The 14,421-nt window shown below is 47.9% G+C and overlaps 1 protein-coding gene across 1 annotated transcript in view; it reads right to left on the reverse strand.

The window, feature by feature from the left end:
- MCTP2 (multiple C2 and transmembrane domain containing 2) overlaps positions 1-14,421 on the reverse strand; it is a 163,161-nt gene that overhangs the window by 127,342 nt on the left and 21,398 nt on the right. Inside the window, exon 2 of the mRNA XM_048482131.1 lies at positions 35-569. Within this exon, the coding sequence (XP_048338088.1) occupies positions 35-511 (477 nt within the window). The 5' untranslated portion in view covers positions 512-569. The remainder of the gene's footprint in view (positions 1-34; positions 570-14,421) is intronic.

The raw sequence follows: 14,421 nt of genomic DNA on the forward strand, positions 1-14,421 counted from the left end.
CATCTGGTTTGGCCAGCCTCCGTTTCGTGCTTACCTCCATGGCATCTTCTGGAAGGTCACTGCTGAAGCTGCTCCTCTGTAGCAGTTCAAAGAGCTCATCCGAAGCCTTCCTGCTCTCGGAGCCCAGTCCAGAAGGGGCTGGCTTCTCTGCCCCTCTCACCCCTATCTCCATGTGCGCAGTCTCCTGATGGCTCCATTGCCAATCCTCCCGGTCCTGTTTCAAGGAAACGCTGCAGCTGTTCTCAACAAACATCTCCGCTGCAGAAAAGCCGCTTGGGAAAAACGTGGACAAGGCTTTGGAATGAGAGCGGCCGGCCCTTTCTTCGACAACCATCTCAACGTTTAGCATGTCAGGAACCGAGGAGCTCAAACGCCGGTCCAAAGGATGTCTCTTCCTGACCTCCATGGTTCTGGTGGAGCTTTTCTTAGTCCTTCGAATGCTGAGGTTTTGTAAGATGGGTTTTGTTTTCTGCTTCAGAGACTCCCAGACAGAGGACTTCTCCAGATCCATCGTCAAACTGCGCTTCCGGCTCAGGGGTATTGCTGGCTTGGAGTCCGTTCACCGGCTTCTAAGGGCAAGAAAAGAAGAAAGCATAGTGGAGAGAACGCTTATGCTAGCAACCATCACGCACCGTCAGAGTATATATCAGAACGTCTCAAAGATCTTTTGAATGTGTTCTCAAAGGGAAAAAAGTTTCATTGCTAATTCTTTCCAGGTTTGTGAGTTTGTTTGTTTTTTCCTTTAATAACAGACAAATGCTATTTTTTCTCGGAAGGAAACAAAGGGGAGTCTATACTTGTAACACAAGTCACAGGGGTAAAAATAGACAGGGGTGAGGTATTTTGGTAGCCTCCAGGAGGCAATCCAACGGGAATTCTCCAATGTGATGAATAGATTCCACTCAAGAGCAACTAGAAATGGGTCCCCAGAAGCTGTTACCCATCTCTCTCCAGTGAGTTATGCCCAAGGAGGAGGAGGAGGAAGAAGAAGAGTTTGGATTTATATCCCCCCTTTCTCTCCTGTAGGAGACTCAAAGGGGCTCACAATCTCCTTTTGCCCCTTCCTCCTCACAAATAAAACACCCCAGAGGTAGCATGGGCTGAGAGAGCTCTTGGAAGCTGTGTGATTTGTACCTCATGTCACCTAGCTGCCATGTGTGGGAGTGTACAGGCTAATCTGAATTCCCCAGAGAAGCCTCCACAGCTCAGGCGGCAGAGCTGGGAATCAAACCCAGTTCCTCCAGATTAGATACAAGAGCTCTTAACCTCCTACGCCACTGCTGCGGAGGAGGAGGAGGAGGAGGAGGAGGAGGAGGCGGAGGAGTTTGGATTCATATCCCCCCTTTCTCTCTTGTAAGAAGACTCAAAGGGGCTCACAAACGCCTTTCCCTCCCCACACAAAAACATCCTGTGAGGTAGGTGCGGCTGAGAGAGCTCCAAAGAACTGTGACTAGCCCACGGTCACCCAGCTGGCATGTGCTGGAGTGCACAAGCTAATCTAGTTCCCCAGATAAGCCTCCACAGCTCGAGCGGCAGAGCGGGGAATCAAACCCAGTTCTCCAGATTAGAGTGCATGGGAGTGGCTAAATTCCTGGAAAGCATTTTAAACACCCGTATTTAAATGTTTCATATGTTTTCTTCTTTTTAAATGGAAACATACTAATAATTTATATGCCATTAAAGGTTTAAAAAAAAATGAAATTGATTAGAGTGCACCTGCTCTTAACCATTATACCACACTGATACAGAACTGGCACACAAAACTTAATGTGTCTACTACACCAAGGCCCCTTCCGCACACGCAAAATAATGCGTTTTCAAGCCACTTTCACAACTGTTTGCAAGTGGATTTTGCTATTCCGCACAGCTTCAAAGAGCACTGAAAGCAGTTTGAAAGTGCATTATTCTGCATGTGCGGAATGAGCCCAAGAGTTGCCAACTTTGGTGATCAAACAGCCACATGATGCCAATGATGCCATTCAGAGCAATACCGGCACCAGTCCCGATAAACCTATCGGCTCAAATACCAAAACTGTACCCTCCTCGGCTTTAACAATTTTACTGACTGACATGTCGATTTAGGAATCACGGAAGTCTGCAACACAGCCAGTCACTGGCTAGGAATCTTTGGTTCGGAAGTGGCACCCATAAGGTCTCACATTAAGTCATAAACGAACCCAGGAACTCTTTGCCCAGCTGTTTTATTGCATCGGCATAAATCTACACATGGTTTGCATTTGGTTGGCCCGCACCTGCTAACCTCTATCAATTCCTTTTCGGTGGAACATCCCCAAGCTTATAAAAATCTCTGCCTGCTGTTCTGTTCTCATTCTGGTTATTCCAGTGCAGGATTCTCCAATAGGGTGCCCGCCAGGTGTTTTAAGGAAGTGGTGGGGCTCATCTGATTCGCGGTGCAGATTAAGTGCTGGTTTTCATTCTCTGGAGCAGCAGTGGCGTAGGAGGTTAAGAGCTCATGTATCTAATCTGGAGGAACCGGGTTTGATTCCCAGCTCTGCCGCTTGAGCTGTGGAGGCTTATCTGGGGAATTCAGATTAGCCTGTGCACTCCCACACACGCCAGCTGGGTGACCTTGGGCTAGCTCAAGCAGTTTGTCGGAGGTCCTCCTCAGCTCCCACCCCACTTCACTTGGGACAGGGTGTTTGTTGTGAGGGGGGAAGGGCAAGGAGATTGTCAGCCCCTTTGAGTCTCCTGCAGGAGAGAAAGGGGGGATATAAATCCAAACTCTTCTTCTTCTTACATTTTTTCCCAGTGTGTGTGTGTGTGCGTGTGTTTTCAAATTAGGGATTGTTACTAATTAGGGACCACTCTGACAACCACTACGTCCGACTACACAGAGAAGCCATTGAAATTCACAAGCACATGGACAATTTCAACAGGAAGGAAGAAACCATGAAAATGAACAGAATTTGGCTGCCAGTGTTGAAAAACTCTAGAATCAAGACAGTGACTGATCAGCTCCACACAAACACAGGACAACTATAGACTATAGCACACAAAGAGAACAAAGACCAGGATACTTCTATTCAGATCCATTCACCTATTGACCTTGCTATCTTCATTGTTACTCCCATGCTACAGACTTCTCTGTGACTCACATGCCAGGCTACTCTATTCAGATGGCCTCACCTTTTCACCTCACAGTATATATATACTCCACTTGCTTTCCATTCCTACCATCAGATCCTCTGAAGATGCCAGCCACAGATGCAGGCAAAATGTCAGGAGAGAATGCTGCTAGAACACGGCCATACAGCCCGGAAACCACACAGCACCCCAAAAATAAATAAATTGATGACTAGTGGTTTTGAAGGTTAAGGACGGTCAAACTAAGATCCAGTACCCAACTTATGGATGATCTGAAATCCTTGATAGAATATCTAGACAAAACAGAAAAAAATAAATTGATAACTAGTGGTTTTGAATGTTAAGGACTGTTAAAGTCAGTTCCAATAGAGAAAAGTGAGGGTTTTTTAAAAGTAATAATGATGCCACAGATTTTATTTTATTTTGATGTTTAATGGCCAAGTGCTGGAAGTTTAGGATTTAAGAGTTAATATTTGATACAGAAGACACTGGAAGTCACTATGAGTGCAGCATAATGTGGTCGACTTTTTAGAACATAAGAACATAAGGAAGAGCCTGCTGGATCAGACCAGAGTCCATCTAGTCCAGCTCTCTGCTACTCGCAGTGGCCCACCAGGTGCCTTGGGGAGCTCACATGCAGTATGTGAAAGCAATGTCCTTCTGCGGCTGTTGCTCCTGAGCACCTGGTCTGTTAAGGCATTTGCAATCTCAGATCAAGGAGGATCAAGAGGGTAGTCATAGATCAACTTCTCCTTCATAAATCTGACCAAGCCCCCTTTAAAGCTATCCAGGTTAGTGGCCATCACCACCTCCTGTGGCAGCATATTCCAAACACCAATCACACGTTGCGTGAAGAAGTGTTTCCTTTTATTAGTCCTAATTCTTCCCCCCAGCATTTTCAATGAATGCCCCCTGGTTTTAGTATTGTGAGAAAGAGTGAAAAATTTCTCTCTGTCAACATTTTCTACCCCATGCATAATTTTATAGACTTCAATCACATCCCCCCTCAGACGTCTCCTCTCCACACTAAAGAGTCCCAAATGCTGCAGCCTCTCCTCATAAGGAAGGTGCTCCAATCCCTCAATCATCCTCGTTGGCCTTCTCTGCATTTTTTCTATCTCTTTTGTCTTTCTATATGTTATGAATTTTGATTTTAAAGTACAAATTAAAGGAAACCATTTCAAAACAAACAGTCCTCTTGTCCCCTACGCTTGGACTTCCTCTGTGAGTGTTTGTATGGTTGTTCTTTCTTTTGGGGGGGGGACATTTTGTGGTTGTCCCCACCACCTCGTGTCAGACTCCCAAAAGGACCCACAGACTCTCAAAGACTGGGGACTAGTTCTAGTGCAGGGGTCTGCAATCTGCGGCTCTCCAGATGTTCATGGACTACAAATCCCATCAGCCCTGCCAGCATAGCCAATTGGCCGTGCTGGCAGTGGCTGATGGGAATTGTAGTTCATGAACATCTGGAGAGCCGCAGGTTGCAGACCCCTGTTCTAGTGTAACGATTCCCAAACCAAACCTCAGCAGATAAACAGAAAGGTGGGTGGAGCTCTTCTGGAGGTAAAAAAACACTGGTGCCCACAGAGAATAAACCTTTGAAATGGAAGATACTGACACGCACTTCCGAGTTTCGCTTAGGAAAAATACAAAAACGTCCCTCGGCTATTAGAAGATGTTTTTTGGCAGGCTGGTTGGATAATGGCATTGGCTGCCTCCTCTTCCCGCTTCCCACGTTGTGGCAAAGTCTTTGTGAAGTTTGTTCACTCTGTAATATTTCAAACAGGAAAGCCACTTCCTTCCAAGACACGGTCGCTATGGAAAACAACTTATCCTGGCCCTTCTCGACAGCGCCCTCCAACCCGAACCAGGAAAGCGACCGTGGTTACCACATCCTGAGCGGGACTCACAACATCGCTCAGACGTATATAACACCTTTTTCCGCTGCCCACGAAAAGGAACTTGGTATTTGATGCAGTTGGAAAAGGAGATTAATCGAGAGCTGGACAGAGATGTGTTGTCGAAGGTTTTTGCGGCCAAAATCTGGGCTATGCGGCTGTGATCTATGCAGTTTATGATCCTAATATTTCACTCACATCTGTGGCTGGCGTCTTTTGATGCTTGTCACGGTGAGATGTGTTTGCATAACACAGTGTGCAGAACAACACATCTTGCTGTGCCACAGAGAGACACACACATTTGTGACATACCTCTGAAGATGCCAGCCATAGACACAAGCGACACGTCAGGAGCAAAATAGTACCAGACCACAGCCACACAAACCTGCAAAATCTACAACAGCTAGATAGGTTAAATCAGGGCGGAGATGCCACAGGGACATATGGGGACATATGCCCCAGGCGGCCGTTGATCTGGTCACGTGGGGGGAGAAAATTGCCCCCACACCCCTCCTCCTTCCCACCTTGGCCCAGTTCCACCCCGATGGAGGCTGCAGCTGGGCACCCCTTGGCCCCGCCCAGCTCTGTGGAGGCCGCTGCTGGGTGCCCCTGCCCGGCCTCAGGAGTGTCAAATGGGAAAACAAATGAAAGCCATTCGGAAGTGCTTTTTTGGAGCAGCAGTGGCGTAGGAGGTTAAGAGCTTGTGTATCTAATCTGGAGGAACCGGGTTTGATTCCCAGCTCTGCCGCCTGAGCTGTGGAGGCTTATCTGGGGAATTCAGATTAGCCTGTACACTCCCACACACGCCAGCTGGGTGACCTTGGGCTAGTCACAGCTTCTCGGAGCTCTCTCAGCCCTACCTACCTCACAGGGTGTTTGTTGTGAGGGGGGAAGGGCAAGGAGATTGTAAGCCCCTTTGAGTCTCCTGCAGGAGAGAAAGGGGGGATATAAATCCAAACTCCTCCTCCTCCTCCTTTTATTTTATTTTCACATTTTTTCACAGCAGTAATAAAATGTTTTGAAAGCATTTTGAAAACGTCAAAAAAAATTATTTCCGCTCTGTGGCATGGACCACTGCTGCGATCAGATGTGTGAGTTGGGGCATGTTCTGTAATGTGATAGTGACTTTGAAATGACCTGGTTAAAAAATCGTTGTTTTTTGGGGGGGTCATAGTGGGGGAGGGCGGTCACCTACCGGGCCCCCCCCCCCCCCCGCAAAACTCAGATTTTGCCCCAGGCTCCATTTTTCCTAGCTTCGGCTAGGAATACAGAACCATTATTAGATACAGAACAATTATGACCTGTACATGTGATCATAGGTGAAGATTTGTTTCAACACATGCATGGGGTTCAATGGACCGGGCCCTTTCGTTTTGAATGTTCCTTTGCATAACAAAAATCCCAAGCAAATACCAAAACACCTGTAAAAGACTCTAACTGTATTGCTGCCAACTCTGGGTTGGCAAATTCCTGGAGATTTAGGCCCAGTCTAGAGAGGGCAGAGAGGGGAAAGATTGCTCAGAGGAAATGAGATTCAATAAAGCCCACCCTCTGAAGCCACCATTCCCTCCCCCACCAGGGGGGCTAATCTCTGCCTCGTAGAGAGGAACTGTGATTCTTGGAGAACTCCGAGTCTCACCTGGAAGCTGGTAACCATCATCTGAACCTTATTAACAACCACAACAACAACAACCTTTATTAGGCATATAAAATAAGCTCTAGAACGTTACCCAACATTTGTGATGTACAAAGCAAGAATATCATCAAAACACAGACAATCTGTATCTAACATTAGACATTACTTAGAAACTTCTGTCACTTGTAAAAGAAATTTTGCTATTTTTTCCAAGAGAATGACATCTGTATTGTTTAACAGAAACCCCACAACAGAATTGTCAGAGTCTCTTTCTGATTTGTCTGGGGCCAGCCAAGGAGAGCAGCAGTGGCGTAGGAGGTTAAGAGCTCGTGTATCTAATCTGGAGGAACCGGGTTTGATTCCCAGCTCTGCCGCCTGAGCTGTGGAGGCTTATCTGGGGAATTCAGATTAGCCTGTGCACTCCCACACACGCCAGCTGGGTGACCTTGGGCTAGTCACAGCTTCTCGGAGCTCTCTCAGCCCCACCCGCCTCACAGGGTGTTTGTTGAGAGCGGGGAAGGGCAAGGAGATTGTCAGCCCCTTTGAGTCTCCTGCAGGAGAGAAAGGGGGGATATAAATCCAAACTCTTCTTCTTCTTCTAATACCCACGTATCTCGGACAGTCGAGTATAATGTGAGCATGAGTCTCCACCTGGTTTTTACAGAGTGGACAAACCCAATCCTGGAGAGGGATAAATAGCGACCCTTCGTAATGGCAGATGGGAAAGTATTGGATCTGGCCCTTGTAATAATCCATCTCTGTTGGGGTTCAGTTAATAAATTGAGATACTGAGCTATATACCCCTGTTCAGGTACTATTCCGACAGAAAGGGGTGAGCATGATTTATTTGCTTGCCCCAGTAAGATAGGGTATTCCTGCTCTAAAAGTTTGCTTTTTAAGGTTTGGAATATCTGAACCTTATATTGGCGAATACTAGCAGAAAAAATCTCAAAAGGGAGAGCAAAGATTTGCCTGGCTGGTAAACTCCCAGCTCATACTGTCTTAAGGTGATACGAAAATAAGTTCTTGCAGCATGCCATGAAACGTCATCAGTCTAGCCTACCCATGTTTCGATATTTTAGACTGTTGTGATTTTTTATGAAATGAAAATTTATAATTGTCGATGCTGTATATTTAGCTAGGTTAACCTCTTGGGATCTAAGGAGTGTCCAGCTAAGATTATAATTGAAGTTCGATCCCAAATACTTGAAGTTTGTAACTTGTTCCATCGCAGTATCCTCCACATTCCATTTGAAATCTGATATTTTAGAGCATTGTAAATATTTTCACGCTCTGCATTTTTCTCACTTTGTATTTTTAATCACTTGCCAATAAAAGGCTTTTTGTTGTTAACATTAAATGAATTAAATAAAATGAATAAGAAGGGTCAAACTCTATGCCGGGGATAATTAGAAAAGGAATTGATAATAAAACTGCAAAGATTGTCATGCCCTTATATAAAGCAGTGGTGCGACCGCACTTGGAGTACTGTGTCCAGTTCTGGTCGCCACATCTCAAAAAGGATATCGAAGAGATAGAAAAAGTGCAGAGAAGGGCAACGAGGATGATTGAGGGACTGGAGCACCTTCCTTATGAGGAGAGGCTGCAGTGTTTGGGACTCCTTTAGTTTGGGAGGAGGAGACAGCTGAGGGGGGGATGTGATTGAAGTCCTCATGTAAAATTATGCATGGGGTAGAAAATGTTGACAGAGAGACATTTTTCTCTCTTTCTCACAATCTACTTCAGGAAAACCAGGGGCATTCCATTATGAAAATGCTGGGGAAGCGAATTAGGACTAATAAAAGGAAACACTTCTTCATGCAACATGTGAATTTGGTGTTTGGAATATGCTGCCACAGGAGGTGGTGATGGACACTAACCTGGATAGCTTTAAAAGGGGCTTGGACAGATTTATGGAGGAGAAGTCGATCTATGGCTCCCAATCTTGATCCTCTTTGATCTGAGATTGCAAATGCCTTAACAGTCCAGGTGCTCGGGAGCAACAGCAGCAGAAGGCCCTTGCTTTCACATCCTGCAGGTGAGCTCCCAAAGGCACCTGGTGGGCCACTGCAAGTAGCAGAGTGCTGGGCTAGATGGACTCTGGTCTGATCCAGCAGGCTTGTTTTAAAAAAAAGGGTCATTTGCTGTTTTCTCCAACTTCCATGTTTTGTTTTATATCAAAGGGGCGGAAAGAGCCGCTCAAAGCATTGGAGGGAAGAGCTGCCAACGCATTTATGCAAAGATACAAGATTCTGCCCCAAGCTCCTGAAGACTGAACTCGGCAAACAAATCAGCCAGAGCGGCGTTCAAAACGATGCAAAACTCTTTGCAAATGCCAAGCGGGCAACTTCAGAACTCATTTGTTTTTCTCGCCTGGCTCAAATGAGCCCTGGGAAGATCCGAGCCTTTATCTGTTCTCCTCCAATCCCACTCTCCAGCTGCCAAACATTTGTTAAAGTCAACCCAAAGGACCAAACAAGAGCTGCATCCGACAGAATTAGGTGCCATGGGCCAGACTCTGATGTAGAGGCTGGAGACATCATGGGTCCAGAGCCGGATCCTCATGAAGAGATGAAGGCAACAGAGTCAGCTCCAAGTCTTTCCCTGCCAACCAGGCAGAGGCGTATTGGGGGGGGGGGGATGGCACCCGAAGACAAATTGTCTCCAAGCGCCCCCACACTGCGCCTGGGGGTGGGGTGGGGAAGAGCCCCCCCCCCACTCCCGGCTCCGAGCCGGCAGCTGGCAGTCCCTTCTGCCCTCCCTTCTGGGGAGAGCAGAAGCGACTGCCGTCCCTTGTCCTCCAAGAGCTGCTTTTATAAGCACTGAGGCTGGAGGGGCATGGCTCAGGGGAGCATGGCCACGCCCCCCCCCCCCTACACCCCAAGCCCCACTCCTGGTCTCAGCTCTCGGAGGATGGGAGACAACAGAGGGAAAGGCAGAAGGGACCTCGCCGGCCGCCGCACTCGCGTGCCAGGAGAGCGTGGGGAGTGGGAGGGGGGGGGGCAGTAGTCGGGTTTCCTCCCTTGGCCCCTGCCCATGTCAATGCCAACAACATACGGGCGAGGGTTGAGGGTTTCAAAGATCTATCGCCTAGGAGTACTCTCTGTCTGTCCTCGAGTAAAAGCTAAAATCTGGTCACGCATTAGGGGATGCCATGGAATGGCCACCGTGATGCCAGGATTAGAACCTTGCAGCAGCAGGAAATTCCTGCTGCTCTTGCCTGTAGTCTTCTGGTCACGTGCGGCAAATGCATTTTGCATCCCCCACGTGACCAGATTAGTGGTACCCGGGGACAGAGGGCACCTCTCATCCCTAGATAAATGTGCCACTGCAGCCAGGCAGAACCGTGCACCTGGGAAAGCCATCGTAACTTCAGACGAGATGAGTAATGAGCCAGCTGCACGAAGGAGGAAAAGACAAAGGCTGAAGCTACATAATAAAAGGAGAAATGCTCGTCTGGCTGTTCAGTATGGCAAAAGGCTCTGTGACCTACAGGCATCTGATGAAAACTAAGTTGCTGCAGGAGCCTGGCCCATTAGCAGGGCATCTTACTTAAGCCCTGTCCAGAGCTTGGCTCAGCCTAGGCGCAACCAGTGGGATTCCCTGAGAAGTACAGCGTGCCTGGGCTCCTCAGCCATTCATGCCTTGACCCCCAGACTGCCTCACCTTCACCTACAAACGCCACCTGCCTTCATCGTGGACTGCCTGACTTTGGCCTACAGATATTACCTGCCTGATTTCTGCACGGACCTGCACTACCTTGCACCACCTGCCTGGGCCCCTGAGCTGCTTAATTTGTGCAACTACTTCCTGGTTGCCTCAGTCAGGAAGCTATAAATTGGTGACATTCCACAACATCATGCAAGCACTGGGCAGGGATGCAAAGAACTTCAGCTTTCATGCTTCAGATTAAAATTTCTAACCCCTCTGGTGTTTGGATTTCATTAGGTTGCCAACCTCCAGGTGGCATCTGGAGATTTCCTGCTATTACAACTAATTTCCACATGCCCAAGATCAGTTTCCTTGGAGAAAATGAACTCTTTGAGCTCTTGTCAAAAAAAGCCCCCAAACCAAACCCTATACCTGAGATGCTCCACAAACTTCAATCCCCATATAACAGTGCTGGCGAACCTTTTTGAGACCGAGTGCCCAAACTGCAACCCAAAACCCACTTATTTATCGCAAAGGGCCAACACGGCAATTTAACCTGAATACTGAGGTTTTAGTTTAGAAAAAAGGGTTGGCTCCTCGGTATGCGCAAGGCGCTACTCAGGAGTAAGCTTGGTGGTATTTTTGGTGGCTTCGGCCTCTTTGAAGCAAATCGCGGTAATCCTCTTCCAACGGGTAACTGCAGAATCACTTAACCCTAGAGGGCTCTTACTCCAGAAGCAAAGTTTCCCCTATTGCCAGCAAGCGCTTAGCTTACATTCCCAGGTAAAGGATCGTGCTTTAGTTCTTCTCGTGACTGAAAGGCATCGAAGTGGGGTTTAACAGCTTTTTTAACAGGGTTAATACTCTTACACTGCTTCCCCAAAACTTGGTCTTGGGTTTAATAAGCTAATAATCGGTCTTACGCTCCAGGCCTGGTAAAGCCTAGATGTGGGGGCACTCTGTGCTGCGCCCACATGAGAGGGCTCTATAAAGTGCCACCTCTTGGCACCTGTGCCATAGGGTCTTCAGCCTACCTCACCGCCATATAACAAGCCCATATGAGAACCAAGCCAAAATTTAATAAATGCTTATGAATATTCCAGCTTCTACAAAAATGAGTATTGAATATTCATTTGGTTTTCAAATGGGCTTGTTCAATGTGGAATATTCATACGTGGAATATTTATGTGTGGAATATTCATACGCTGAAGAAGTCGACGGGCATTGACAAAAATGAGTACTGACTGGGGAACTTGTTCCCCTTGTGGACTCTCTAGATACCGACGCTTTTTGCATCGTATATAATAAGACCTGCTCACTCTGTTTGGATTCTCCAAGAGACTATCGAGAGTTGCACTGAGTCAAATACAGACGTGTGTTTGCCACCTATTTGCATGCTATGTATTAAAAATTCGCTTGTTCCTCATATGTGCTTGTTATATGTGGATTGAAGTTTGTATAACAACTCAGGTTTATGGGGATTTTGTTGTTGTTAGGGTTTGGTGTGACACTCCAGGCAAATTCTACACTGCAAGATGATAACGTCCAATCGCATGAGACATCCAACAAAATGCGGCAGGACTAGAAACACAAGGGTGAGGACCAGCGCAAAACACTTACCAAACGTGATCCTAAACAACAAAATGCGAAGCCATCTAATGTTGCGACGATAAACCTTCAGCCAATGGGGGAGCAGGACTCATTAGAACTCATTCCTCCTGGTCCCAGCCTCTGGAGCGGCAGAAAACAAGCTTTGCTCCCTCTTCAACATGACATCCCTTCCAATATTTAAAGTCCAGGGTTGCTACACAGAGGCAAACTACCTCTTTTTAGCTTTTGCCTTGACAACCCTATGGGGTCACCCTAAGCTGACCACACTTTCCACAACCACATAATAAAGACAGGACCCCAAACTCTGCATCATCTTAACGGACCTAACCGGGAGAGCACAGCCCAATCATGTTAGATCTCAGAAGATAATCAGAGTTGGCCCAAGTAAAAGCCAGCATGATGTCGTGGCAAATAGCAGCAGATGCTAATCTGGACAAGCAGGTTGAATTTCCTATACATGAAGCCTGCTGGATGACCTTCATCAGATCTCAGACACTAAGTAGGGTCAGCCCTGCTTAGTACTTGGATGGGAGCCCACCTAGGAAGCAGAGGCAAGCAACAGCAAACCAACTCTGTATGTTCCCCCTGATCTGGATAGCCCAGTCTAGCTCTATCTCCTAGATCAGGTGAGACTTGGCACTCCAGATGTTATGGACTACAATTCCCATCAGCCCCTGCCAGCATGGCCAATTGGCCATGCTGGCAGGGGCTGATGGGAATTGTAGTCCATAACATCTGGAGTGCCAAAGGTTCGCCACCACTGTCCTAAGATCATGGAGGCTAAGTAGGGTCAGCCTAGTTAGTATTTAGATGGAAGTTGCCCAAAATGTCCATAGGTGCTACAGAGAGGCAGGCAAAGGTGACCCACTTCTATTCATCTCTTGGCTTGAAAACCCTACGGGGTCTGCGGTGGCGTAGGGCCAAGGGAGCCAGGTGGGGCATCACGCCCCGGGCTTGCGCCGGTGCAGGGGCGTGGTGTGGGAGCTTCGGGGCGTTCCGGGGGCATAGCGGGGGGCTTCCAGGGTATGGCGGGTGTGCAGGGCACAGTTCAACGCTGCGCCGGGCACAGTTCACCCCTGCGGGGTTGCCGTAAGTCAGCTGCAACTTCCCATCACTAATTCACACCCTAATTCACCCCCATCGCATTCGTTTTAGCAAGCGAGTTCCCTACCTTGAAAAGGACGCTAGGAAACATTTGGAATTCTTAATTTTAAGAACAATCCAATAAGATACAAGCAGGGAACATTTACTTTCGAGAAGATTAAACCGGCGTTCCTTGGCGACACACTCGTATCTTGTTTTGGTTGCGGGTGGAGAAATAAAGCCAGGGAGATGGACTCTATTTGTAGCTCAGACCTGGGTCAGTTGGTTAAATCCCCTGAGGTCAGATAAGGGCACCTGACTCGCCTCTTTCCCCAGCAGCCTGCCAAATTTCAGCATTGCCAATGGTTTGACAACTTCATTTGTTTTCTGTTTCCATTCCTTCCCCGCACCCTGGAGTACCCCAAGCACCCATTTGTTAGGAAAGGAGGGGGTCAATCTGTCCTTTTTCTCTCCACCTCATTCGGCACAAGGGGAGAGAGACAACCTTCGCGGAAACAGTGAACAGGTCAGCGGACGAAGTGATCTTAACTTGCCATCCTCATGGAGATACGTGTTTCTGACTTAGAGACAGAGGCGTATTGGGGTAAAATGGCACCCAGAGACAAATTGTTGCTGGGCAACCCCCCCCCCCCACACACACACACACACACTGCACCTGGGCACCTCCACCCTGCAAGCCCGGCTGCCCCACCGGCTCAGGGGGCCATTCCCCCACCACACCCTTGGGAACGTGGCCCCGCCTCTGGCCTCAGTGCTTATAAAAGCAGCTCTCGGAGGATAGGGGATGGCAGTTACTTCTGCTCTCCCCACAGCTGGGAGCTGGGAGGGAGGGTGAGGCTGGGGGGGCGGTGTCCTCAGGCTTCCTTGTCCCCGCCCATGTCAATGACGACATGGGCGGGGCCAAGGGCACCTGAAGACAACAAGGCAGCAGGACTTCCTGGTCACATGGGGGGCCGATTTTGTGCCCCCCCCATGTGACCAGATTAGTGGCACGTTGGGACAGAGGGTACCACTCATCCCTAGGTAAATATCCACTGCTTAGAGAAGAGGGTCGTGTTTCTCACCAAACATCACATGGCAAACAAGCCCAGACTTTGTTTTCGGAAGAAACATTCTTTAAAAGTCTCAAAGAAGTAAACCTTGGCTGATCCTTCAGTTCTGAAGGAGAGCCATCTGCCACCTTTTTAATTCCTGTGAGATATTCCCCTTCTACCAAAGGGCAAGAGGATGGAGGGAGTCTTAATTTCCTCCTACAAATGCCATTGTGTGGGGGCAAGAGGCTTTCAAGTACTCTCAAAACAATCATTCTTACGCAACCAACACTGTGACCTGATCCCAGCACTACCAGTTTCAATTCAATCAATTCAATAAGCCTTTATTGGCATACAGAACATACAATATTCACACTGGATCATA

This window comes from Sphaerodactylus townsendi, linkage group LG17 (genome assembly GCF_021028975.2).
Source record: "Sphaerodactylus townsendi isolate TG3544 linkage group LG17, MPM_Stown_v2.3, whole genome shotgun sequence".
In the NCBI taxonomy this organism is placed as follows: Eukaryota; Metazoa; Chordata; class Lepidosauria; order Squamata; family Sphaerodactylidae; genus Sphaerodactylus; species Sphaerodactylus townsendi.